Below are 25796 nucleotides of genomic sequence, written 5' to 3'. Positions count from 1 at the left end.
GATAACAGGTACTTCAATTCTCTCTCCCTCGCCTCCTCCTTCATTCCTAGCTACAACACCCTCTCTATAAGATCTCACAGCATTCTAACACAAGTTCAAAAAAACGTTTAAGACTAATCAAATTACATTTCAATCAAGGCAATCATATGTTATTTCCAGTTAACAAATAATAGGTTTGTACAGTTGTATAAACCCTGGAATTCTCCCAAAAGCTGGTTGTAATGTTGGAAGTAACCCAGGCATTGCGGTGCTAGACTGGAAGAATTCAGTGAAATGTTCACAATTACTCAGAAATACTTTTATTTTTAAAAACAGTTGGAGGAAACTGATTTTACTTAGAGATTGAGAAAAACATTTTTAAAAAAAGTGTTTCTGTGATTTTAACCTGTTGATTACAAATATGTTAAAAAAAAATCAAGTCACATCCTACCTGGTCTCATTGGCACAACGGATTGCACAGCCTTGTTTAGGAATGACCAGGCCAAGATGTATTCTTAGGCGACAGTTTGTGGGTCCAGTGTGAGGCCAGACATGAGTCCCTGGGTGCATAACTGAATACTTTATCTAAAACAAAATGCACAACAGTAAATTAAAATGATTTTCTCTCACTCTCAATCTAATGTTACCAGACAATAGGCCAACATGTTAATAATCTGACTGCTGTTGATTAATTTTTTTGTTGTCACATGTACCAAGATACAGTGAGAAGTGCTGCTTTGTGTGTTATGCAGGCAGATCGGACCAAAGCGCATCAGGGTAACAGAACAGAGAGAGAGAGAGAGAGAGAGAGAGAGAGAGAGAGAGAGAGAGAGAGGTCAGAATTGACATTTGAGAGATCTGTTCAAAAGTCTGATAACAGCAGGGAAGAAGTTGTTCTTGAATCTATTCATACATGTATTCAAACTTCTATATCTTCTGCCCAATGGAAGAGGGTGGGAAGAGAGTACAGTCAGGGTGGGAGGGGTCTTTGATGATGTTGGTTGCTTTCCCAGGGCAGTAGGAAGTATAGATGGAGCCAGTGGATAGGAAGCTGGTTTGTGTGATGGTCTCTTCCTATAAAAATTGGTAAGAATCCTTGTGGACATGCCACATTTCCTTGGTCTTTTGAGGAAGTAGAGACAATGTTATGGTTTCTTGACCATCTCCACCTCAGCCCCATTGATCCAGACAGGGGCATGTCCTCCACATTGAGTCTTGAAGTCAATGACCAGTTCCTTTGTTTTGCTGACATTGATGGAGAGATTGTCGTCTTTACATCATGCCATCAACCATAAATCTGTTTTTCTGTACTCAGTCCTATCATTGTTTGAGATCTGACTTACAAATCAGCAAATTTGTGAATGGAGTTAGAGCTGAATTTGGCCACACAGCCATGAGTGTATAAGGCGTACAGTAAGGGGCTGAGTATGCAGCCTTGTGTTGAAGATTATTGTGGTGAAGGTGTGGTCACCTATCCTTACTGATTGCAGTCTGCGGGTCAGCAAGTTGAGAATCCAGTTATAGACAGTGGGGAGGCACCTGGATCTTGGTAATGGTGTTGAAGATGGAACTGCAGTCAATAAGTAGGTGCTGGCAAATCCTTTGCCAAAATTTTATTTACATTACTTGCAAATAACACACACACACACTATGTGAATTATAGCAGTTCAAGAAGGCAGCTTATCCCCACTTTATCAAGGGCAGCTATGGATGGGCAATAAATACTGGGCCCAGCCAGTGACACCCATGTCCCTCCAAGTGAATAACAAAGCAAATATACTGATAAACAAAAACACTTCAACTACAGACAATTTGCTGAAATCAAAATATAGGGTGACTAACTACTGCAACTTTGCTCTTTTTGAAAATTAACTGGGTTCAAACAGATTGGCAAGACTTGAAAAGCATAGACAATATAGACAACTCTACTCCACTTGCAGCTTTCCAGCTCTTTCTCAATTCTTGGTTCTCTGAGCTACATTCTTGGAACTTGCCTTTTAGTAGCCAGTTATTTTTTGATATACATCAACCTGCTTTGTTAGGAAAGGTCCCCTTGGCACAGCGTCTTGTGGTGAGACTGAACCTGGACCTTCTGGCTCAGAGGTAGCAACACTACCACTGCACCATAATGGCCAATAGTCAGTTACAAACAAATAAACAGTGCTAAATCAAGTAACTATTACCGATAATTGGTATCGTATCAGTGGTTTGGTAAGAGCTTAATGAGAAATATCACTAAGTTTCTAATGATTTTAAACTAAGAAGGACAAATAGGCATCTTGCAGCCAATTCAGAATGATTAGATCTTTTAGTTAACTGGGCCAATATGCAGCTGTTTCAGTTCAATGGAGAGATTTTATAAAAGAATCGAATCAGGGTGAAAAGATGGTGCAAACCAGGTTCATTCGGAAAAGGAGAGAGCAATACGATTACGTTCAAGTTCCAAAACTTTGAGAGGACCAACAAATATTTACATTTTCAATAAAACTTTTGGGCTTATTTTGGGGGCAAGTCGAAACTTCACGTTAGTCTAGTTGTAATTTTGAAGGTAACTTTACAAGAGAAATGCAGGAGAAAGTTATTCAGAATATTGAAGGATTGGAATACCAGTGAAAAGGGAGCAAATTAGGCAGGGAGGGGGAAATCAGACATACCTTCATAGCTAAAGAGTTACAGAAGTTTTGGAATAAATCATGAAGAAAGATTATTGAAGCAGCCATTAAAAACTGGAATGAGGGAATGGAGTAGGATTTGGTTAATCCCCTCCCCAAAAAAGGCAGGATCTTGTTTAGATCGTGACTTTTGAGTGTATCTAAAAATGCTCATGCTCTTTGGCCCTCACTAATATATTTGCTGTTGAAGAAAAAGAACATTACTTTCAGAAGAAATGTATGTGTCTAGTGGGGTAAAGCTTCCATTATGAAGTCCTTTTAAACAACACCTATTCTCAATAACCTCTCTGGGATAAAACGTCCTTGTTCAAAATTCTTTAAAATTGAGCTGACCTAGACATGTTATTGATTCATTTGCTTTTCAAATAAGCCACTAAGTGCATCTTATTGATTTGCAGGCGAAGTATGAAATGGGAGTGGGTAAGGCAGGGTTAAAGGTCAAAAGCATTCTTCAAACCCTCAAGCCACTTAGAGATAACGCATATACTGCTATTAATGATAAATGCTCAACACATGAATCTGAAGATCCTCTCCCACAGCTGACTTCTGTTTTTATTCTTTCCAATCTACCAAGTCTTAGATACATTGATCAGCAAACACAGCAAACAATGCTTTAATTAGTCCGGTGCAGCTGTTCTGTACACTACCCTGGGTAGGGCAATCTATCCATATTAGCAAAGTAATGTTCAAGAAAAGCCTCTTTATATAAAAAAAGTTGACTATCTGACTTTCACTGACCAAATAGGCCTACAAATAAAATGGGACTCAGACAAAAGAGATACTCTGCTATTCAGCTTTGGAAAAGAAACTGGTACAAAGCAGCTGGCTCCTCAAGCTGACATACAGTGCTGCTGTTTACAACTCACTGCACCCAGTGATTCCTGTGCTTAGACCCAGGGCAGTGACAGACACACAATTCTTTTCCATGTGAACAGACACAGGCCACCAGCAGACACAGAGGGAGGGAACAGAGAGGCAGGGACACTGGGTGGGGAGAGACAGACACATACACACCAGGGAGGGTGGACACAGACACACACAGGGAGTGCTGCGGGTGGGGGTGGGGTGACACACAGACAGTGGGTGTGGAGGGGGGAGAAGGCAGATAGACAGGAAGTGTTGGTTGAGACAGGGGTGGGGGGAGACAGACTCTTGAGGGATCAAAGCTTGGCCAGTGGGGACATGGGGTTTGGGGTGGGGTGTGGGGGGGGGGGGGGGCAGAGGAAGTAGAGTGGGGAGGCAGACTGGGAGGGGTGGACAGCAAGGTGGAGTGAACCGAGGGGGAGGAGACACAGATCAAGGGGGGAAGCAGGGTGAGAGAGGGGGGGCAGAGATGACAGATTTCTAACACCTGCACCGTTCTGCTTTTAGATTTGTGTCAATAACACTGTTGGCTCTTCCCTCAGGAGGGGAACATTCTATTCCAGTTGCCTCTTTCCACCAATAGGTGTGGCTAAAATGATCAAACTGGTTTGTTTGGAGCAATGATGGAGTTTGAATACTAATTAAAACTGAATTAATTTTAAAAACAGGTTCCAAAATGCGTGTCACCAAACAGTTTAAAACAAGCACCTGCGGCCATGGGCAAATTGTTATAATTCAAAGCTCCCATTTGTAAATTTGAATTGGGCATTAGCTATATGAAAGAACCGTCCATCTAAATAGTGGCTTTCATTTATGCAGGAGTGCGTTAAAGTGAATAGAGGACCCTTCTGAAGTCTATTTCCTGATGTAAGATTGGAAAATGTACAGACCATTTGTGAACAGGAAGATCACAAAAACACCAAGAAAAAGGTATGACTCAGATAATCTGAATGTTCATGACTGTAGCTAAGCCCTTCCTTCAAAAGGACCATGGATTCTCACATTCACTGATTGTGTTTAAAACCTATGGTGTTTAGAAGGCTCGCTAGGAGAGTTCCAGTGTTTGAGTCAACTGCAGTGCCCTAGACCAGGTTTAAACCCACTTCATTATCAAGATGCAGGTCAGAGGTTGATCTTCAGCCTGCTATGCTTCCAACACTTCTCTACTACTCTCCCAAGGCGAATAAAAACCTGAATGATGCAAAATACCAAATGGTTTCCAAATCTTTGGCCACTTACTTTCAATGGACCAACCAATCTCAAAGTGAAGAAATATTATATAGAACCAGTTCAAATAATCAATTCTAACAAACTGATCTCCCCAAAAGCTTCCCCCCGCTCACAAACAGGCAGAAAGGCAAGAGATGGGAATGATACATATTGATGCAGAAGAGTATAGAAGGGAAGGTGAAATAAATAAATTGCTAAGTAATTCTAGACAAGGAGATCAAAGATACACTGCAAAAATCAATAAAGTAACAAAAGTGGTTTTATTGCCAAGGGAATGAAACCATTTGACATTGTGCAACTTCCCTTCTGAGAATAAAGCAGAATATCCTGTAGTGCCTTCAGTGGCCATCACTCTCTGATGACCAGCGCCCCTCTGAGGTAGGACTTCCTCCCGAGTTAAGGGAAGACGTTCCCCTTCATTAGTTATCACTCCACAGCCCACTAGACAACTGCAGTGCTCTCACACGTGGCAGAGATGCATTCCCTGCTGATTCTATCGCTGAGAAACTGGAAACCCTGGCCCCATACCTCTCACATGCACTAACCATTCCCGGGTCCCAAGATTCAGTCTGAACCAGGAAACGTAAACTGTTTGCTGAATTCCATGTAAAACCTTGAACAAAAAGCAAACGGAGGAAGAAGAAAGTTGGAATTGAGAGGTTGGAAGAAGATAAAAAGTAAAGTATTTTTAAGAGATTTCAGATGATGATTTTAAAAGGAAGGAATGGTGGGGCAGTACGGTAACCCAGTGGTGAGCACTGTGGCCTCACAGCGCCAGGGACCCGGGTTCAATTCCCACCTCGGATGACTGTCCGTGTGGAGTTTGCACATTCTCCCAGTGTCTGCCTGGGTTTCCTCCGGGTGCTCCAGTTTCCTTCCACAATCCAAAGATGTGCAGGTTAGGTGAACTGGCCATGCTAAATTGCTCATTGTGTTCAGGGACATGTAGGTTAGGTGCATTAGTCAGGGGTAAATGTAGAGTAATGGGGAATGGGTTTGGGTGGGATACTCTTCGGAGGGTCTGTGTGGACTTGTTGGGCCAAAGGGCCTGTTACCACACTGCAGGAATTCTATCAGAACATGTCAATTCTTTCAGAGATTCAAATTGTTAGATGTAAATTTTCAATACCAGAGAGGTTGCTTGACAAGACTACCATCACATTATTAAAGCTTTACTTACATCTGTAAAGGCTAGACCACTCAAAACATTCTTAAGCAGGCAGTGCCAGACCATAACTTTGCAATTTGTTTCGGTAAATGTACAGTGAAAATTACCCGGAGTAAGATAGCTAGGTTGACTACTAGACTTTAAAACAGACAAAAATTTATTCACAAAGTTACACAATGAAACACAAAGAACAGAATAAAGAACCCCTACAGAACTCAGCCTATCCAACTAGACTTAAGTATGCTGTTACAAAATATACACAACATTCCCAATAAGCAAACTGCCTTTAAAAACCAGTATAAATGGAACATGTGGGTTACAGTAACCTGCAGTGGGGGGGGGGGGGGGGGGGGGGGGAGAGAGGGGGGAGAGAAAGAGAGGGAAGAGGGGAGAGAAAGAGAGGGAAGAGAAGAGAGAAAGTCAGGGAGAGATATCAATAAATATTGGGTTGTGGAATGGGTCTGCGGAGGGTTGGTGTGGGCTTGTTGGGCCGAAGGATCTGTTTCCATACTAATGGGAATCTAATCATCTGTTTATACGCAAACAAAAGGCCTCTCAAAATCCTTTTCATCTCTGTACCAACCCAGACTGAGCAGAACCCAGCCTGGTTTATTACCCGTCTGAAAAATATCAAGGACAGAGTCTCCTTGAGCTAAGGAACAGCTTTGAGAAAAAAAAGGGACGAGCTTGGTGATACATTTGATTAGACAAGTTTGAATTTCTTTTATGGCATGCTTAATGAATAACTCATGGATAAATACTGCAAACTCAGATCCTTCATGTGTTAATACCGAATCTCTTGGTGAGGTAATAGTGTAATAAAGTCTGTGAAGGAGAGAGAGCTTGCACAGCAACATCCTGAGTTCCATCTTTAACTACATTTGTGAAAAAAAACAAAAGTTGCCAGAATAACAAGTGTCCACGATCTCATTTTCATTTCGAGCACAGAATCTAAGCCATTATTTCTGACTTTCCTGTTCAGAAGTGCATTAAAGACAAATCAGAATTGTCAATAGTAGATTGCTGATGTTATAGCAATTGATTGGGAAATTATCACACATCTTAGAAATTGTTCTCAATTATTCTCAACTAAATGTGTCAGAAAGAATCGGTGGCTAATGAAGGTGAGGAGGAATGAGATTTGGTTGGAGTCAGAACACTAAGTTCTGTTTAAACTGTTTTACCTGTCAAGTTTTAATAACTAGTACTACACTGAGGACTCTAAATGCTAGACTCATCCCTCGTGCATCACAGTATATCTCAATCTCTATCTTTTTAAAACTAGAGCATCTCACGTGCTTCTGAAGGTTAAAACATGGAGAAATGGACAGTTTCTCTCTCTCATGCTTGCAAGCAAATGCCATGACTCAGGATGTCAAGCTAATTACAGACACCACACGTGACAAGGCTCAGTCAGGAACTTAATGAATTGTTTCAAAACACATTTTAATTGGTGTGAAAGTATGATGCATTGTAATCTTTTATTTAACGGTGATGACCTGAGTGCTGAGAATTTTTTTTTATAAACAGAAAAAATCTATTTTTGAATCAAACTAGAATTTATTTTTATTCCAAACTGCTAAATAATACATGCTATATCTTTGTTCAAAATTCACTGGTCACATTTCATAAATTCTGTAATAGAAATCTATAGAATATTTTAGGCACGGTGGTTCAGCGGTTAGTCCTGCTGCCTCTCAACACCAGGGACCTGGGTTTGATTCCAACCTCAGGCAACTGTGTGGAGTTTGCACGTTCTGTGTCTGTGTGGGGTTCTGCTGGATGCTCCGGTTTCCTCCCACAATACAAAGATGCGTAAGTTAGGTGGACTGGCCATGCAAAATAACCCACATTGTTCAGCGATTTATCGGCTAGGTGCATTAGTCATGAAAAATGCAGGGTTAATCGGCTAGTGTAGGGGAATGAGTGTGGGTAGGATGCTCTTCAGATGGTTGGTGTGGACCTGTTGGGCCAAATGACCTGTTTCCACACTATTGGGATTCCATATCAAAAAAACCACTTAACACTGAATTGATACATTATGCGACAATAAAGGATGAGGATATTTTGAATGCACCTGCCCACGCTTGCAGCCCGTTGACTCAGGAAACTTTTCAAACAAGGCACATGTTTTCGGGACTTGTTTACAGGATTTTTCACTTCTGCGACCTAGGAGGGGACAAAGAAAAATGAATACAAGGCAGCAGCTGCATTAGCATAATTTTAGGTTGTCACAATTAAGATTAATTCATGACCAGCCATATCACAAAACTTACCTCAAATTCAACCACAACTAATGCACTGACACACATCTAACTGAAGTACACATACAATTTCTCTCACTGGTGGACAACATACCAACAATCTTTTAATTCTCAGAGCTTTTCAGTTATTTCACTCTGATTTGAAAATATTTAAGGGTAGGGTTAGAGAGAGTAAATTAATTTAGAATTAAGTCAGGAGTCATATGACACCATGTTATTTTAGGTTTAAACCAGATAAATTCGCACTAATACGATACCCAAAATAACAACCTGTCTGTCCACTGTCCCTAACAACTCCAAAATGATTCCTGATTTGTTCAGATGGATGCTGTCATGTATCCTGAACACGCTGATCAATTAAGTATGTTTAGCATGAGTAGGTGAATTTTCTAGTTTTGTGTCCCTTTGCCAATTCCTCTTCCATTTGTAAGATTCACTCATCCAACCCACACTAAGTGAAGGTGGGGGGGGGGGGGAAGCTTTCTCCAAACATAAAATTTTACTCCATCAATAATCCAGGCTGTGTGTGTCATAGGGTAAATGACAGCCATCTACACTAGCTCGTCTTTCTGCATGTCGGAGTCCAATTCTATCCACCAAGGACTGCAATTGAGTGCTCAGTAACTGTGCATTCAGGTGCACTGATGCACATATCCACCGAGAGTGACATTGGCCTTGACAGGATCTGCTCCTCTTGCGTATAAAGCTGGTTTCTTTCAACCTCTAAACTCCTAAAAATCTACATTTAAAGAAATAAAGGTTTTAGAATTCAGGATAAATTTTAACTTCACATTTTATTTTAGCTATAAAACATACCATTAACCCCTATTGAATCTCTGACATTTGTGGTAATATACAGTAAGGAAACAAGGTGCTGGTATAGACTGGAGGAAAATGCAGCTCAGCTCAATCATGTCTTCACCCAGATATCCAAATACGGAAATCAAAAACAGCCAAGAGCTTTTTAAGAACAGATTAATTATAAAGGTGACACCTGAGGGAAGCTGTAGGATAATGGACTGTTCACAATTGCAACACAAGTTTGGTAATAAAGGTGAACAAAGTGATCTGTTGATTCAGAAAAAGATAATCTGTTGACTCAAAAATATAAGGAAATGATTAAACATTTATGAAACAGAGTTAAGAGTTAGCAACCAAATGCACAGCAGCTGATGAAAGTAGGATGGAATAACATCTGGTTTGATTTATCGGAGGTCAGAACACCAAGTTTGTTAGTTTTTATTTTATGCCTGCCAAGTAGTAATAACTGGATTACAGTGAGCACTGACTGCCAGGCTCAACCTTTATGCATTACATTTCAAATCTCTGTGTCCTTCCAATACTGGAATGTCTGAACCATGACTGCAGGTTGTATCAGTGAAGAAATGAACTGCTCAGAAACCAGGGCAAAAACATTGAAGGTCAGCCAGGAGTGGGATAATTGTTAAGCCAGTGTGGGTAAACGTGTGTAAATCATCAAAGGTCAGTAAAATAACTGAGCAACCAGTAGTTCTACAATAGTTTGCATTGGTTCAACATAAAAATATAATAATCAAACGGAGACAAGTACCAAGTGAAATCACTTCCCTCTGTTCAATATCATCTCCCTTCTCCACACCCTAAATGGTGAAGGACCCACACAAAGAACTACTCTGAACAATGAACAAAAATAATCAGCAAACCGGTCTTGAATAATTCTCCCATTTATTATTGCTACTTTTTTTTTTAAACAATTCCAAGTTAGGAAGATTGTTTCAGATACCAATATCTCTTTACTGTTAAAATACACTAAGAGGCTGGAGTCATAGAGAATTATAACTACATAATAGACAAAACTTAATGTAAGCCAGCAGAAAATATCAACCACCGGTTGATTGATCGATCATGGGTGCTCCCCTCAAATAGCATTAGAACATAGAACATAGAACACAGAACAATACAGCACAGAACAGGCCCTTCGGCCCACGATGTTGTGCCGAACATTTGTCCTAGCTTAAGCACCAATCCATGTACCTATCCAATTGCCGCTTAAAGGTTGCCAATGATTCTGACTCTGCCACTCCCACAGGCAGAGCATTCCATGCCCCCACCACTCTCTGGGTAAAGAACCTACCCCTGACATCTCCCTTATACCTTCCACCCTTCACCTTAAATTTATGTCCCCTTGTAACACCATGTTGTACCCGGGGAAAAAGTCTCTGACTGTCTACTCTATCTATTCCTCGGATCATCTTATAAACCTCTATCAAGTCACCCCTCATCCTTCACCGTTCCAAAGAGAAAAGGCCTAGCACTCTCAACCTTTCCTCGTATGACCTATTCTCCATTCCAGGCAACATCCTGGTAAATCTTCTCTGCACCCTCTCCAAAGCTTCCACATCTTTCCTAAAGGGAGGCGACCAGAACTACACACAGTACTCCAAATGTGGCCTAACCAAGGTCCTGTACAGCTGCAACATCACTTCACGACTCTTGAATTCAATCCCTCTGCTAATGAACGCTAATACACCATAGGCCTTCTTACAAACTCTATCCACCTGAGTGGCAACTTTCAAAGATCTATGAACATAGACCCCAAGATCCCTCTGCTCCTCCACCTTACTAAGAACCGTACCGTTAACCCTGTATTCCGCATTCTTATTTGTCCTTCCAAAATGGACAACCTCACACTTGACAGGGTTGAACTCCATCTGCCACTCCTCAACCCAGCTCTGCATCATATCTAAGTCCCTTTGCAGCCGACAACAGCCCTCCTCACTATCCACAACTCCACCAATCTTTGTATCATCTGCAAATTTACTGACCCACCCTTCGACTCCATCTTCCAAGTCATTAATAAAAATTACAAATGGCAGAGGACCCAGAACTGATCCCTACGGAACTCCACTTGTAATTGGGCTCCAGGCTGAATATTTACCATCTACCACCACTCTCTGACTTCGACCGGTTAGCCAGTTTTCTATCCAACTGGCCACATTTCCCTCTATCCCATGCCTCCTGACTTTCCGCATAAGCCTACCATGGGGAACCTTATCAAATGCCTTACTAAAATCCATGTATACTATATCACTGCTCTATCCTCATCCACATGCTTGGTCACCTCCTCGAAGAATTCAATAAGACTTGTAAGGCAAGACCTACCCTTCACAAATCCGTGCTGGCTGTCCCTAATCAAGCAGTGTCTTTCCAGATACTCATAAATCCTATCCCTCAGTACCCTTTCCATTACTTTGCCTACCACCGAAGTAAGACTAACTGGCCTGTAATTCCTGGGGTTATCCCTATTCCCTTTTTTGAACAGGGACACAACATTCGCCACTCTCCAGTTCCCTGGTACCACCCCCGTTGACAGTGAAGACGAAAAGATCATTGCCAATGGTTCTGCAATTTCCTCTCTTGCTTCCCACATAATCCTAGGATATATCCCGTCAGGCCCGGGGGACTTGTCTATCCTCAAGTTGTTCAAAATGTCCAACACATCTTCCTTCCTAACAAGTATCTCTTCTAGCTTACCAGTCCGTTTCACACTCTCCTCTTCAACAATACAGTCCCTCTCATTTGTAAATACTGAAGAAAAGTAATCATTCAAGACCTCTCCTATCTCTTCCGACTCAATACACAGTCTCCCACTACTGTCCTTGATCGGACCTACCCTCGTTCTCGTCATTCTCATGTTTCTCACATACGCATAAAATGCCTTGGGGTTATCCTTGATCCTATCCGCCAAAGATTTTTCATGCCCTCTCTTAGTTCTCCTAATCCCTTTCTTCAGCTCCCTTCTGGCTATCCTGTATCCCTCTAATGCTCTGTCTGAACCTAGTTTCCTCAACCTTATGTAAGCCTCCTTCTTCCTCTTTACTAGACATTCAACCTCCCTCATCAACCAAGGTTCCCTCACACAACCATCTCTTTCCTGCCTGACAGGTTCATACATATCAAGGACACGTCGTATCTGTTCCTTGAAAAGGTTCCACATTTCCACGACATCCTTCCCTGACAGCCTATGCTCCCAACTTATGCTCCTCAGATCCTGTCTTACAGCATCGTATTTACCCTTCCCCCAATTGTAAAACCTGCCCTGTTGCACGCACCTATCTCTCTCCATAACCAAGGTGAAAGTCACAGAATTGTGGTCACCATCACCAAAATGTTCACCCACTAACAAGCCCATCACTTGTCCCGGTTCATTACCGAGTACCAAATCCAATATGGCCTCCCCTCTGGTCGGACAATCTACATACTGAGTTAGAAAAGCTTCCTGGGCACACTGCACAAACACCGCCCCATCCAATCTACTTGATCTAAAGAGCTTCCAATCAATATTTGGGAAGTTGAAATTGCCCATGACTACTACCCTGTGGCTTCTGCACCTTTCCAAAATCTGTTTCCCAATCTGTTTCTCCACATCTCTGCTGCTATTGGGGGGCCTATAGTAAACACCCAACAAGGTGACTGCTCCTTCCCTATTTCTGACTTCAGCCCATACTACCTCCAAAGGCAGATCCCCTTCGAACTGCCTTTCTGCAGCTGTTATACCATTTCTAATTAGCAATGCCACTCCCCCCTCCTTTTTTTACCACTCTCCCTAATCATACTGAAATATCTGTGACCAGGAACTCCAACAGCCATTCCTGTCCCTCTTCTATCCACGTTTCCGTGATGGCCACAACATCGTAGTCCCAGGTACCGATCCACGCCTTAAGTTCACCCACCTTATTTCTGATACTCCTTGCGCTGAAGTATACACACTTGAACCCATCTCTGTGTCTGCAAGTATTCCCTGTCAGTGCTACCTTCTCCACAGCCTCCCTACATTCTTGGACATCCTGACAAACAGATAACCTACTTGCTGGACTACAAGTCTGGATCCCATCCCCCTGCCAAATTAGTTTAAATCCCTCCAAAGTGTGCTAGCAAACCTACCTCTCAAGATATTGGTGCCCTTCTGGTTTTGAAAATAGCTAGCAATGAATTTGAAGGTGGTTTACAAACCATTGCAGAGTGAATTGTCAACATGTCTAACTTTATGGGAGCAGTCAACAAAGCTAACAGAATATTGAGTTACACAGCCAGAAAGAACAGAACTTCAGTCAGAGGATGTCATAGGATAAGGAACTTTGGTCATGACATGAAGCAGAGAACTGAGCCCATTATTTCATTACTTCCTGCAGCGATTTCACTTTCCAGTCCTCAGCACATCAGATTTTTCTGTTACAACAGCTTGCAACAAAGTGCAATCCCCTATCAGTAAATGTTGCAGCACAATAACGTGACAGTCCCTTACAAAGCTCACAAATGACTATAGTCAATGGCAATGGTGACAAAGACCCATTGTGTTGAGCAACTGAGCAGAACAATGATAGATAAAGAAGAGGTGCTTCAAAGGCTGGTAGCACTCCAAGGAGAGATGTCACCAGACCTGGAAGGGATGCACCTTAGATTGCAGAGAGGGGTGAGGGAACAAATCGCGAAGCCATTGACAGAAATTTTCCAGGCCTCTCTGTAACATAGGATAAACTTTGGAGCAACTGGAAGATTGCAAATATAACCCAGGCTACTACAGAGCTATCAGCTTGACATCAATAGTGAGAAAACTGATGGAGACCATAATATGGGATAATGTAAATATACACTAACAGAAAAATACGTTAATACTGAACAGTCAACATGGCTTTGTTAAGGGCAGGTCATGACTGACAAATGTAATTGAGTACTTTGGTGAGGTGACACAGGCAGTGGATGAGGGTAGTGCTGTGAATGTTGTATATTTGGACTTGCAGAAAACATGTGAAACAGTTCCACATGGCAGGTTGATTATCAAATCAGAAATCAGTAACCAAGGGTCACAATTTCACGATTGTCAGCAAGAGGGCACAAAGCAAGATCAACATTAGTCTTGAAATTAGAGAGCTCCATTCAGCAGTCTAATAACAGCAGGGAAGAAGCTGCTCCTGATCCTGCTGGTGCGTATGTTCAAGCTTCTGTACCTTCCCCCTGATGGAAGAGGTTGCAGGAAATCATTACTAGGGTGGGAGGGTCTTTGATGTTGGCAGCCTTTCTACGGCATCGAGAAATGTAAACGGAGTCCATGGATAGGAGGTTGGCTTCCGTGATGGTCTGTGCTGTGCACACAACTTTCTGTAGTTTCGTACGGTCCAGGGCAGAGCAGATGCAGTACCAGGTCATTATGTACCTGGACAGTATGCTCTCAATGGAGGGGTTGGTGAGATCCTTATGGACATGCTGAATTTGCTGAGCTGCCTAAAGGGGCGTTGTTGTGCCTTCCTGACCACAGGAGGTCCAGACCAGATTGTTGGTTATCGTCATTCCGAGGAACCTGACGCTCCCCACCCTCTCAACCTCAACTCTGCTGATGTAGATAAGGCTATGTCCTCCTCCTTCCTTCCTGAAGTCAACGATCAGTTCTTTTGTTGTGCTGACATTGAGAGAGAGGCTATCTTCAATGAACCACGGCACCAGGACCTCTATCTCCTTCCTGTATTCGGAGTCATCATTGCTTGATGTCCAGCCTACTGTGGTGGTGACATCAGCAAACTTGCAGATAGCATCTGTACGGAATTTGGCAACACAAAGATACGTGTTTACTGAGAGCATGGTTAAGATTTGGAATGCGCTGCCTGGGAGAGTGGTGGAGATGGATCCTACACTCGGTTTGAAAAGACAGCTGGAAATATATTTGAAGTGAGGAATTAACAGAGTCAGGGTGGGAGAATGGGATGAGCTGGGTAGCTCTTTTGGGAGCCATACAGACACAATGGGTCAAAGGGCTTCCTTTTGCACTATAGCATTGTATGATTCTATGTATCAGATTGCATTAACATCTCAGAAACTGTACCTTCAGCATCGGGTTAACGCTTCAAGGGCACTAAGAGAGGAAGCTTTTGGATTGAAATGAAAACATTCCACTTTTACTGTAACGTTCATGAAAGTTTATCCAGATATTTACCCACAGTTTATTAAAAAAAGCAAACTAATAATGGACTTAACAACATGTGCCGAGGGATTAACAAAATGAAAAGCAAGTTTATCTCAAATTTGATTTATTCAAAACTGCATGTGACTTAAGAAAGCAATAATTTATCACGTTTCTCTTTATCTGGTTACTCTGTTTACTGATCAGAAAAAAATGTTTAATTTTACATATTATTTATGTGCAATGCATTGCACTAAGAAAGGGGTGCATCGTGGTAATGTCACTGGATTGCTAATCGAGAGGCCAATGATGTCCACACCATGAAAAAATAAAAAAGAAAACAGTAATGTCACTTATTGCTGATAGTGATATCCTTATGATGAGATATTACCTTGCTGCCAAAGTGTAAACTGGCTCCAGTCACCTTTTTCCCTCAGGTTTTCATCTTCTGGCAAGAAAAATCCCCTTTCGTTATCCATAACAGCCAGACCCTCATCACGAATCAACTTCCAATTCCTCTCAAGAGTCTATAAAGAAAGAAAAGCTTATTGAAATTTAGACATCAGATTTTGTAGCCCTCAACAGAACAACTAACCCTCTACAGCCAAGGTAAATATCAGAAATATTTCTTCCTCAACAGCAATATTACAATTCAAGAAAGCAGTTACTCAAGTCTAATCAGTGTCAAAAAGATCTATTATGTGCAATGTTCAGCAACAACATGAAACTAATAAATGACAATGACAACAAAAAAAAGAAACAAATTAACTGTGTAAATAACTTAGCCAACAGATGAGCAACGGGAAATTTTGAAGAACGAGATGTAGTGAGCATAAAATAAATATATTTCTTCAAGGTGGAAAGGAGGCACATGAAACCACAATTGGTGAATAAATAAGACTAAAATTAAATTGAAACTTATAGATAGATACTTTTGAGAAGGTGAGTTGGGAGAAGGTGCTGAGGTATCTGTGAGGCATTACTTCATTTTGTAAGAGTTAGGGTAGAAGTACGAACATCAGAAAGGTCACTTGTGAGCGTAGTTTAGAGGCCCACCTACAATAGTTACACTATAGAGTGGAGTGCAATACAAGACAAAATGGAGCATGTAAGAAAGGTAACCCTAAAACCTACATGTAGATTAGGGGAATCCGATTGGCAAAGGGAGCTCAAAACTGGGGTCTTCAGAGTGCACCAAGAACAATTTCTTAAAGTAATATATTCTAGATACAATCAAAGAGTTGGGTAATAACAGTCCGGTTAAAATATTCTACTTATGTGAAAATGCAGTGATAAAGCAGTAGCTGTGACCTCAATCTGAAAGATGCCTTTAGGGTGATGGCTTGTGGTGTGTAGAGTCATAGAGATGTACAGCATGGAAACAGACCCTTTGGTCCATGCCGACCAGATATCCCAACACAATCTAGTCCCACCTGCCAGCACCCGGCCCCTATCCCTCCAAACCTTTCCTATTCACATACTCATCCAAATGTCTTTTAAATGCTGCAATTGTACCAAACTCCACCACATTCTCTGGCAGCTCATTCCATACACGTACCACCCTCTGCATGAAGAGGTTGCCCCTGAGGTCTCTTTTATATATTTCCCCTCTCATCCTAAAACTATGCTCTCTAGTTTTGGACTCCCCGACCCCAGGGAAAAGACTTTGTCTATTTATCCTATCCATGCCCCTCATAATTTTGTAAAACTCTGTAAGGTCAGCCTCAGCCTCCGACGCTCCAGGGAAAACAGCCCCAGCCTGTTCAACCTCTCCCTGTAGCTCAGATCCTCCAACCCTGGCAACATCCTTTTAAATCTTTTCTGAACCCTTTCAAGTTTCACGACATCTTTCCGACAGGAAGGAGACTAGAATTGCACGCAATATTCCAACAGTGGCATAACCAATGTCCTGTACAGCCTCAACATGACCTCCCAACTCCTGTACTCAATACTCTGACCAATAAAGGAAAGCATACCAAACGCCTTCTTCACTATCCTATCTATCTGTGACTGCGCTTTCAAGGAGCTATGAACCTGCACTCCAAGGTCTCTCTGTTCAGCAACACTCTCTAGGACCTTACTATTAAGTATATAAGTCCTGCTAAGATTTGCTTTCCTAAAATGCAGAACCTCGCATTTATCTGAATTAAACTCCATCTGCCACTTCTCAGCCCATTGACCCATCTGGTCCAGATCCTGTTGTAATCTGAGGTAACCCTCTTCACTGTCCACTACACCTCCAATTTTGGTGTCATCTGCAAACTTACTAACTGTACGTCTTGTACTTGCATCCAAATGATTTATGTAAATGACAAAAAGTAGAGGGCCCAGCACCAATCCTTGTGGCACTCCACTGGTCACAGGCCTCCAGTCTGAAAAACAACCCTCCACCACCACCCTCTGTCTTCTACCTTTGAGCCAGTTCTGTATCCAAATGGCTAGTTCTCTCGGGTAGAAGGAGCCAGTTGTTTTTAAAAAAATTTGCCAACTTATGCCTGTGGTCTTTTGTCAATTTAAATAATGTAGTGTCCAGGAAATTGATGGCTTATATCATAAGACTATAAGACATAGGAGTGAAAGGAAGGCCATTCGGCCCATCAAATCCACTCCACCATTCAATCATGGTTGATCGGCATTTCAATACACTAACCCGCACTTTCCCCGTAGGGGGGGGGCCCAAAATTAGACACAGTATTCTAAATGGGGCCTAACTAGAGTTTTATATAGTCTCAGAAGCACACCACTGCTTTTATATTCCAACCCTCTTGAGATAAATAACAACATTACATTTGCTTTCTTAACCACTGACTCAACCTGCAAATCAACCTTTAGAGAATCCTGGACTAGCATCCCTTTGTACATTGGCTTTATGAATTTTATCACCGTTTAGAAAGTAGTCCATGCCTGTATTCTGTTTTTTCCAAAGTGCAAGACCTCACATTCGCTCACGTTGAATTTCATCAGCCATTTCCTCAACCACTCTCCTAAACTAGCCAAATCTTTCTGCAGCTTCCCCACCTCCTCAGTACTACCTGACTGTCCACCTAACATCATATCATCGGCAAACTTCACCAGAATGCCCCAGTCCCTTACAATAGTGATTTTCCAATCATCTGGGACTTTCCCTGACTCCAGTGACTTCTGAAAGATTACAACCAACTCCTCCACTTTTTCCTCAGCCACCTCCCACAGAACTCTAAGATGTAGCCCATCGGGGCCAGGAGATTTATCAATTTTTAGACCTTTTCACTTTTCTGGCACTTTCTCTTCTGTAATGGTTACCATACTCAACTCTGCCCCCTGACTCTCCATAATTGTTGGGAAATTACTCATGCCTTTTATTGTGAAGACTGATGTAAAGTACTTATTAGGTTCTTCAGCTATTTTCTTATCTCCCATCACTAGCTTTCCTGCATCAATTTGGAGTGGCCCAATCTGGACATTTGCCTGTCGTTTGTTTCTTATGTATTGAAAGAAACTTTTACTATCATTCCTAATAGTACTGGCTAGCCTACCTTCATATTTGATCCTCTCCTTCCTTATTTCTCTCTTAGGTTATCCTCTGTTTGCTTTTGTAGCCTTCCCAATCTTCTGATTTCCCAATGCTCTTGGCCACTTTATAGGATCTCTCTTTTTCTTTGATACTTCCTTTGTCAGCCATGGCTGTGTAATTCCACCCCCCACCCCCTACAATGGATAATCTTTCTTTTCTTTGGGATGAACCTCCATACTAGTCCTCAATTACACCCAGAAACTCCTGACATTTTTGCTCTACTGTCTTCCCCACAAGGCTCTGCTTCCAGTCGATTTTCGTCAGTTCTTCTCTCATGCCCCTGTCATTACCTTTATTTAACTGTAACACCATTACATCCGATTTTGCCTTCTATCTTTCAAACTGCAGACTGAACTCTACCATATTATGATCGCTGCTTCCTAAGTGTTCCCTTACTTTAAGATCCTTTATAAAGTCTGGCTCATTCCATAGCACTAAGCCCAGAATAGGCTGCTCCCTTGTGGGCTCCATCATAAGCTGTTCCAAAAAGCCATCCTGTCAGCATTCCATGAATTCCCTTTCTTTGGATCCACCAGCAACACTATTCACCCAGTCCACCTGCATATTGAAATCCCCCACAATCACTGTGACCTTGCCTTTCTGACATGCCCTATCTAGTTCCTGGTACAACTTGTGTCCCCGTCCTGACCATTGTTGGGTGGTCTGTACATAACTGCCATTGTAGTTTTTTGCCTTTGTGGTTCGTCAACGCCATCCACACAGACTCCACATCATCTGACTCAGTGCCATAGATTTAATTTCATTCTTAACTAAAAAGGCAACCCTGCTCCCTCTGCTCACCTCCCTGTCTTTTTGATAATTTTTAAAATCCTTGAATGTTTAACTGTCAGTCCTGAACCTCCTGCAACCACGTCTCTGTGATGCCTACAACATCATAATCATTCACGATGATTTGTACCGTTAATTCATCTACTTTGTTAAGAATATTATGAGCATTCAGATAAAGCTAATTTTCTTATCCTCATGATTTCCAACATCCCTGGTATCATGTCCTAAGTTACCCTTCTTTTTGCTTCATTCCTAGTCTGCCTTGAACTGAAACCCTGCACACATGCTAACCTGCTGCTTATCTTTCTACTTGACTCCATGCTCTTTGTCGCTTTCCCTTTCTTTGGGTATTGTGACTATAAATTTAATAGACAGTCAATAATTATTGAATAATTCTAATTCTGCTTCTGAGAACATCAGAGTACCCCATTAATCAAAATCAATACAGAAGATAATGTTACAATTTGACTGCTTCACCCAATACATGATGAGAAAGTGAGGACTGCAGATGCTGGGATCAGAGTCAGAAAGTGTGGCGCTGGAAAAGCGCAGCAGGCCAGGCAGCATCCGAGAAGCAAGAGCATTGACATTTTGAGCACTGTCCTCCCTGTCCATCTTCCTTCCCACCTATCTCCTCTACCCTCCTCTCTGACCTATCAGCTTCATCCCCTTATCGCATTCCTAGCTACCTTTCCCACAGCCCAATCCCCCTCCCATTTACCTCTGAGCCCCCTTGGGCTCCCCCTCCCTCCACAATCCTGATGAAGAGCTTATGCTCAAAACGTTGACTCTCCTGCTCGACTGGCTGTGCTTTTCCAGCACCACACTTTTTGACTCATCCAATGCATGAATTGGTGAGAATGAAACAGTTGCCCCTAAAATCTGAGTAATCCCGAAAAATGAAATGGAGAAAATAGAAAGAGAATCTTTGAAAGAGAATAAAAATTGTACTGTAAATGGAATAACATTAAACAAGGTGAATAAACATACAGAACTAAACAATCAAATATATCACTTCCTCAAAGTTTGAATGCAGGTGGATAATGCCATTAAGATAGACATGGTATGATAGATTTTAGGCACAGGGATACACAAATCAACAGTAAAGCAGCAGTAATACATTTTCTAAGAAATTGAACACACCAATTCCAGAATGCAGTTTAAGATCACAGAACAGAGAGCACATTTTCATCAGGATAATGGGAGCATTAGGCACAACAGTGGGTCTAGACACGCAAAATAATGACTTTATCTACAATGCAGAAAAAGGGAAATGCCAGCAATATTTAAAAATCATGAATGAGGCTTTACATTTTGGAATGAACTGTAATATTTGAAAAATGGAAAAAACTTTTTAAACATGTCTCCCAAAAGACACCTTACTTCTCATGAGTTCAATAACTTGCAGTCAGGCAACTTATCTCAGAGAAAATCATAAAAGTCATCTGAAATTCAGTAAGCCTCAGAAAACACAAACACATCTTCTCTGGGTGTGAAAAATTATAGCTTCTGTGACAAGAGCAAGGAGATTTGTTGGCCTTCGTTTTGGATCGATTTTTAATTAGGAGAGCGCAATTATTTTCCATTTTAAATTACATAGTCTGGCTGGGTGCAGTGACATCAGAAAACCCTGCAGAGATAGTTGCATGTTATAACTCTCAGCTGAACTAATTACAAACAGCAGGTGAGAGCTGTGTTAACTCTTTGGCAGTGGGAGTTACAGGAGATGATACCCAGAAATTTTCCCTATACTGGAAAGAAATCCAGGCAGTTTTCATGTGTTATCTGCAGAAATGGTAAGGTCTGTTTCCTTGTTGTCCTAAGTTTCTCTGTGACTGAATCTATACAAACACAAACTCTGACTATTCAACCTCAGAAGGCGTCACAGCTGCTGAACACAAATTCAACCAACTTTCATTAGGATGTTGAATAAAAACCGAAAGAGCAGCGGATACTGTCAATCAGAAACAAAAGCAGAAATTGCTGGAATAGCACCTGTTTGGCAGCATCTGTGGAGATAAATCAGAGTTAACATATCAGGTCGAGAAAACCTTCCTCAGAACCGTTCTGAGAAAGGGTCATTCGATTTGAAATGTTGACTCTGAAGTCACTGCCTAAAAAGGGTGGTCGAGGCAGAGAAACCTACAAGACATTTAAAAAGTATTTAAATGAGCACGGGAAATGTCATAGCACTCAAGGCCACAGGCCAAAGTGCTAGAAAAAAGGATTAGAATAGATGAACCAAATAAACATTTTCACCTACCTCTAAACTATCCTAAAAACCTACCTGTCAGGCCAAACTTACCGTCACCCTGTCTAATAACTTCGACTTTGGCTCAGCACTAAGTCGTTTCATTATTCTTCCAGGTGACACACTCTAATACTTTCCTATTTGAAAGGCACTAAACAAATGCAAGCTTTGTTTGTTGCTAGTCAGTGATTATTCTGAACACACATACCTTCACCAGTTCAGTATAGCCTGTTTCTTTTGTTGTCCACCAAGGCTGAGCTTTCAGACCATTCACATTGTAGAGTGAGCGCTGCCACACTGAAGCAAAATGTCCCTTTTTATGTCCCAGTTCATACCACGTGTACGCCTGCAGATCAAATAAACCAGTGAAACTATATCATTCATCAGAACCAGAGACTGTCAGCAGGTCTACCGTTCCACTGGACAGCTAGCCCCTTCGCTGATGACTGCACAGTAAAAATATAATGCTACCAAAATATTCTGAACAGTCAAAACTACATTTTAAAATCCTTTTGTCTCACTAATTACAGATTGGTTAATTTCTCTCTGCACATAATCCATTCACAAGTTGACCATAAATTGTTTCAGTCAACAGGAAAATGATAATCAGTTTTGTTTTGATGAAGTAAACAAGATTAAACTCTCACCTGGAGCTCACTTATTAAGTTGCATTTCTACCGTTGATGCAGAACAAATATTGAAATTGGCTTGGAGAGAGAATTTGGATTTTAACTGATTGAAAAATCCTAAATATTACTTTGTAGCACTGCACTTTTTAATATCAAAGGACAAGCCATTAAAGATATGGAAGTGAAGGGGTGGGGGTGGGAGAAGAGACAGAGAGAGAGAGAGAGAGAGACACAGAGACAGACAGACAGAGAGAGGGGAAGCGGGGGTGGGGGGGGGGGGGGAAATAACAGCAAAAGAAATATGTCAACGTACTTCAAAAGATAATACAGAAAAGTAACAGTAAAATAAAATAAAATTTTGAATATATAATCTAAATTTTAACTAGAAGGTTAACCTCTAACTCTAAGTTGGCTAGTTTTTACTAAAAGCCTCTTACAAAAACATTTTTAAAAATGTTCAATCTTTCATTTAGTAGTATTTCCATGAACTCCATGTTAATTTTATCTTCATATAATGACACAGCATTGTGGAAAAAATACATTTATGATCTTAATGAAGGCTTTTTGCAAACCAAACTCTACTGACCCATGTTTATGAAGTAAGAATGTGCAGTCATTCTCACCTCTTTATTGCCCACTCGCTGCATTGCATCTCCTAAGTGGAAGTAAAAGCGACCATCATCAGTCCCTGGCTCCCCGGATAATAAACCTTCCTGTAGAAATTGGATGTTGCAAAAATCTTTATGTCACAAAGCCAACACACAGCAGATACATTCCTCATTACTCACTCGGACAGATACACCTGACTTTGTGTCTATCTTGTTTTTTCTATTTCACTGCAAACCATTCCCTGAATTAACCATCTTCAGCACAGTGAGAGCAAATAGCAATCTTGCAAAAACACATTTAGAATGCTGTCCCAAAACTCAGCGAGGACATGGAAATTAAATCTGGCTCAACTTGAAATGCAGCAGCACCACATGATGGAAGGATAGGTTTCCTGCATTTCTCAGCCTTTTTCTGAAAGAATAATCTCACAGTTAACTATAACACACAGCATTTCCTTGTATCCTCTGAACCTCTATTTGTGCGATCAGCTTTACACTTCGATGGAGATCAAACTCCCTCCTATTTGAATAAGACTGAGAATGAAATGTCTTTCCTTACCTCTTAGAACACAGTAACGTAAGCAACGAACACCACCAAGCAAATTTAAACAGTCTGCAACATTCTGCTAATACATAATGTATTCTTGTGAAAAGGCTAACAGATTCTGTGTGGTACAACAAATATTTATCACAAACACTGATGATAGCTGTAAGGCTTTGGGTTATTGCGAATATAGCATCTGAAGTAGCTATAAGCAGATCGAAAAATTGATGGAATGTAATATTGAACTGGGCAATGTAATACAAATTTGGATTTGGCATTAATTGTTGAATTAGCGTTGCTTTTACTTTTAGAATGATCATGGCCACTCTAACCGGCATTATTGCTCATTCCAGGAATATACCCTGCATTTCATTAACCGGTTTAGGTTATGATGTTTAAATATGGTGCAACAATTAGCTCAGCATTAGTTAACCTAACTAGTGCAGTGCTTACCTTTAGATATGGAATGCTTTCAGCTATCTGATTCCTAGCTTTGAGGATGAATCCATAATGAACTTTAGCAAAGCCATCATTTGGAGCCAGGGCCAGAACCTGCAACAACACATCACATTATCCCCAATTTCACTGTTTTTTGAAATCTTCCTGGGGCCTTTACTGAACTGTTAAATCAAACTGAGCTGCCCTTCAAACAGAACTGTTCTTGATTATTTTCTTTACTTTAATATAATTAATCTGTATCAAATTAACCTTTTTAAGTTAGGTCTGCTAACCTAGCTGAGTGGAGAGCAGGAGCTGAGAGTCTCAGCAATGGGAGAGATCATTGAAGAGAGAAGTCATCAGGGAATATAACGAGAGAGCACAGTGCCACACAAGCCTCTCTCTGTTTTACTGTCACTGTTATGTGGGTCCTCTTACTCAATGCTCATTATCATTGAAATTAGTGAAAAACTAGAGGCATAGGTTTAGGGTGAGAGGGGGGAAAATTTAAAAGGAACCTAAGGGATAACTTTCTCACACAGAAAGTGGTGCGTGTGTGGAATGATCTGCCAGAAGTGGTGGAGGCTAGTACAATTACAACTTTTAAATAGCATCTGCATGGGTATATGAATAGGAAGGGTTTAAGAGAGATATGGGCCGAATGCTAACAAATGGGACAAGATTAATTTAGGATATCTAGTTAGCATGGATGAATTGGACTGAAGGGTCTGTTTCTGTGCTGTACATCTCTATGACTTGTGGGGATCGAGAGAATAACTTTCTTCATGCAAGTCAACTTACTGAATGCATTTTTTGTTACTTAGACAGATTTGTAAAAGTTGACAGTTGAGAGATAGTGATGCCATCTTGTTATACTTGAAGAGGTAAATAGCTAAACTGTGGAAGAAACAATTATTTGGTAAATTTAATTTTGATGGGATATTGAAAATTCATCTCATTTTTTTCATGGAAATAGAATGCATTGAATGCAAATACAAAACGGACAAGGTGATACGAAGTCAGTGAGGATGGAATAGTGATGTTAACTGTTGCACTGCTGAATGTGGATGTTGAAACTATGAAAAAAAAGCAAAGTTTCCATTAAAGCCGAAGCTGTGGATGCAGAATGCCAGAGGTTAACTACAATTCTAGATTGACCTTTGTATTCAGGGACACCATGCAATTTTGCTCCTGACCTGTGAGAATACAGGGTCAATGAGAACAAAGAGGCAGCATGGTTGTGATCCCGATGAGAACCATGGCAATGGAATTTTTGATAACAAACAGCTGAAAATTTGTTGTTTATGAGGCTGATTTGGCACTGTTTGATTGGCAGTCTAGACAGAGGCCACCTTTGTTTCTAAGCAACACTATCTGGAAGAATTTGAGAGAATGGAAATGGGCCCAATTTCTTTTCTCTCCAGAGTCTGGCTTGCGCGCTCACTCTGTGACTCCATTCATTCCAAGTTTTCTGGCTTTGTGCCCAACACTGGGTTATTTCAGAGCATTATCTACTGAAGACGTATCTGGTAAATATTGTTTGAGAAAGGGAGACAGCCAGGTTTCTTCACAATCTTGTTCAATGCCCAGAATGCAGGAAACTATTATTATTTACATTATTTACTCATAAAAACTGAATACAATTTGCCAAATACTTCTGATGTATGCAATAGCCTTGAGTTATACATAATTTTAATTTAGTGTCTCTACCACATTTAATGACGTGCACTTTCTCCAACAAAGCATAGACAAAGTGAATCCTTATTCAGCAGAGCAGACTGATTACATGCATCGTTGAAAATGGTGACTATGTTACTTGTTACATATCATGGTCTGATTTGTAACTGGCAATTAGATTTCTATAACCTGGATT

General features: G+C 41.1%; 1 protein-coding gene across 16 annotated transcripts in view; it reads right to left on the bottom strand.

Annotated features, from left to right (window-relative positions):
- Positions 1 to 25796, bottom strand: part of unm_hu7910 (un-named hu7910) — a 230793-nt gene that overhangs the window by 6375 nt on the left and 198622 nt on the right. For all 16 annotated transcript variants that reach the window (XM_072571569.1, XM_072571572.1, XM_072571573.1 and 13 more), the window contains 6 exons: positions 23939 to 24037; positions 22957 to 23046; positions 21913 to 22050; positions 15503 to 15638; positions 7991 to 8082; positions 431 to 564 (listed from right to left, as the gene is read on the bottom strand). In XM_072571569.1, coding sequence (XP_072427670.1) covers positions 431 to 564; positions 7991 to 8082; positions 15503 to 15638; positions 21913 to 22050; positions 22957 to 23046; positions 23939 to 24037 — 689 coding nt within the window. The remainder of the gene's footprint in view (positions 1 to 430; positions 565 to 7990; positions 8083 to 15502; positions 15639 to 21912; positions 22051 to 22956; positions 23047 to 23938; positions 24038 to 25796) is intronic.

This window comes from Chiloscyllium punctatum, chromosome 5 (assembly GCF_047496795.1).
Source record: "Chiloscyllium punctatum isolate Juve2018m chromosome 5, sChiPun1.3, whole genome shotgun sequence".
Lineage (NCBI taxonomy): Eukaryota > Metazoa > Chordata > Chondrichthyes > Orectolobiformes > Hemiscylliidae > Chiloscyllium > Chiloscyllium punctatum.
The sequence above is the reverse complement of the archived record's forward strand: the minus strand, read 5'-3'. Positions and strand labels throughout refer to the sequence as shown.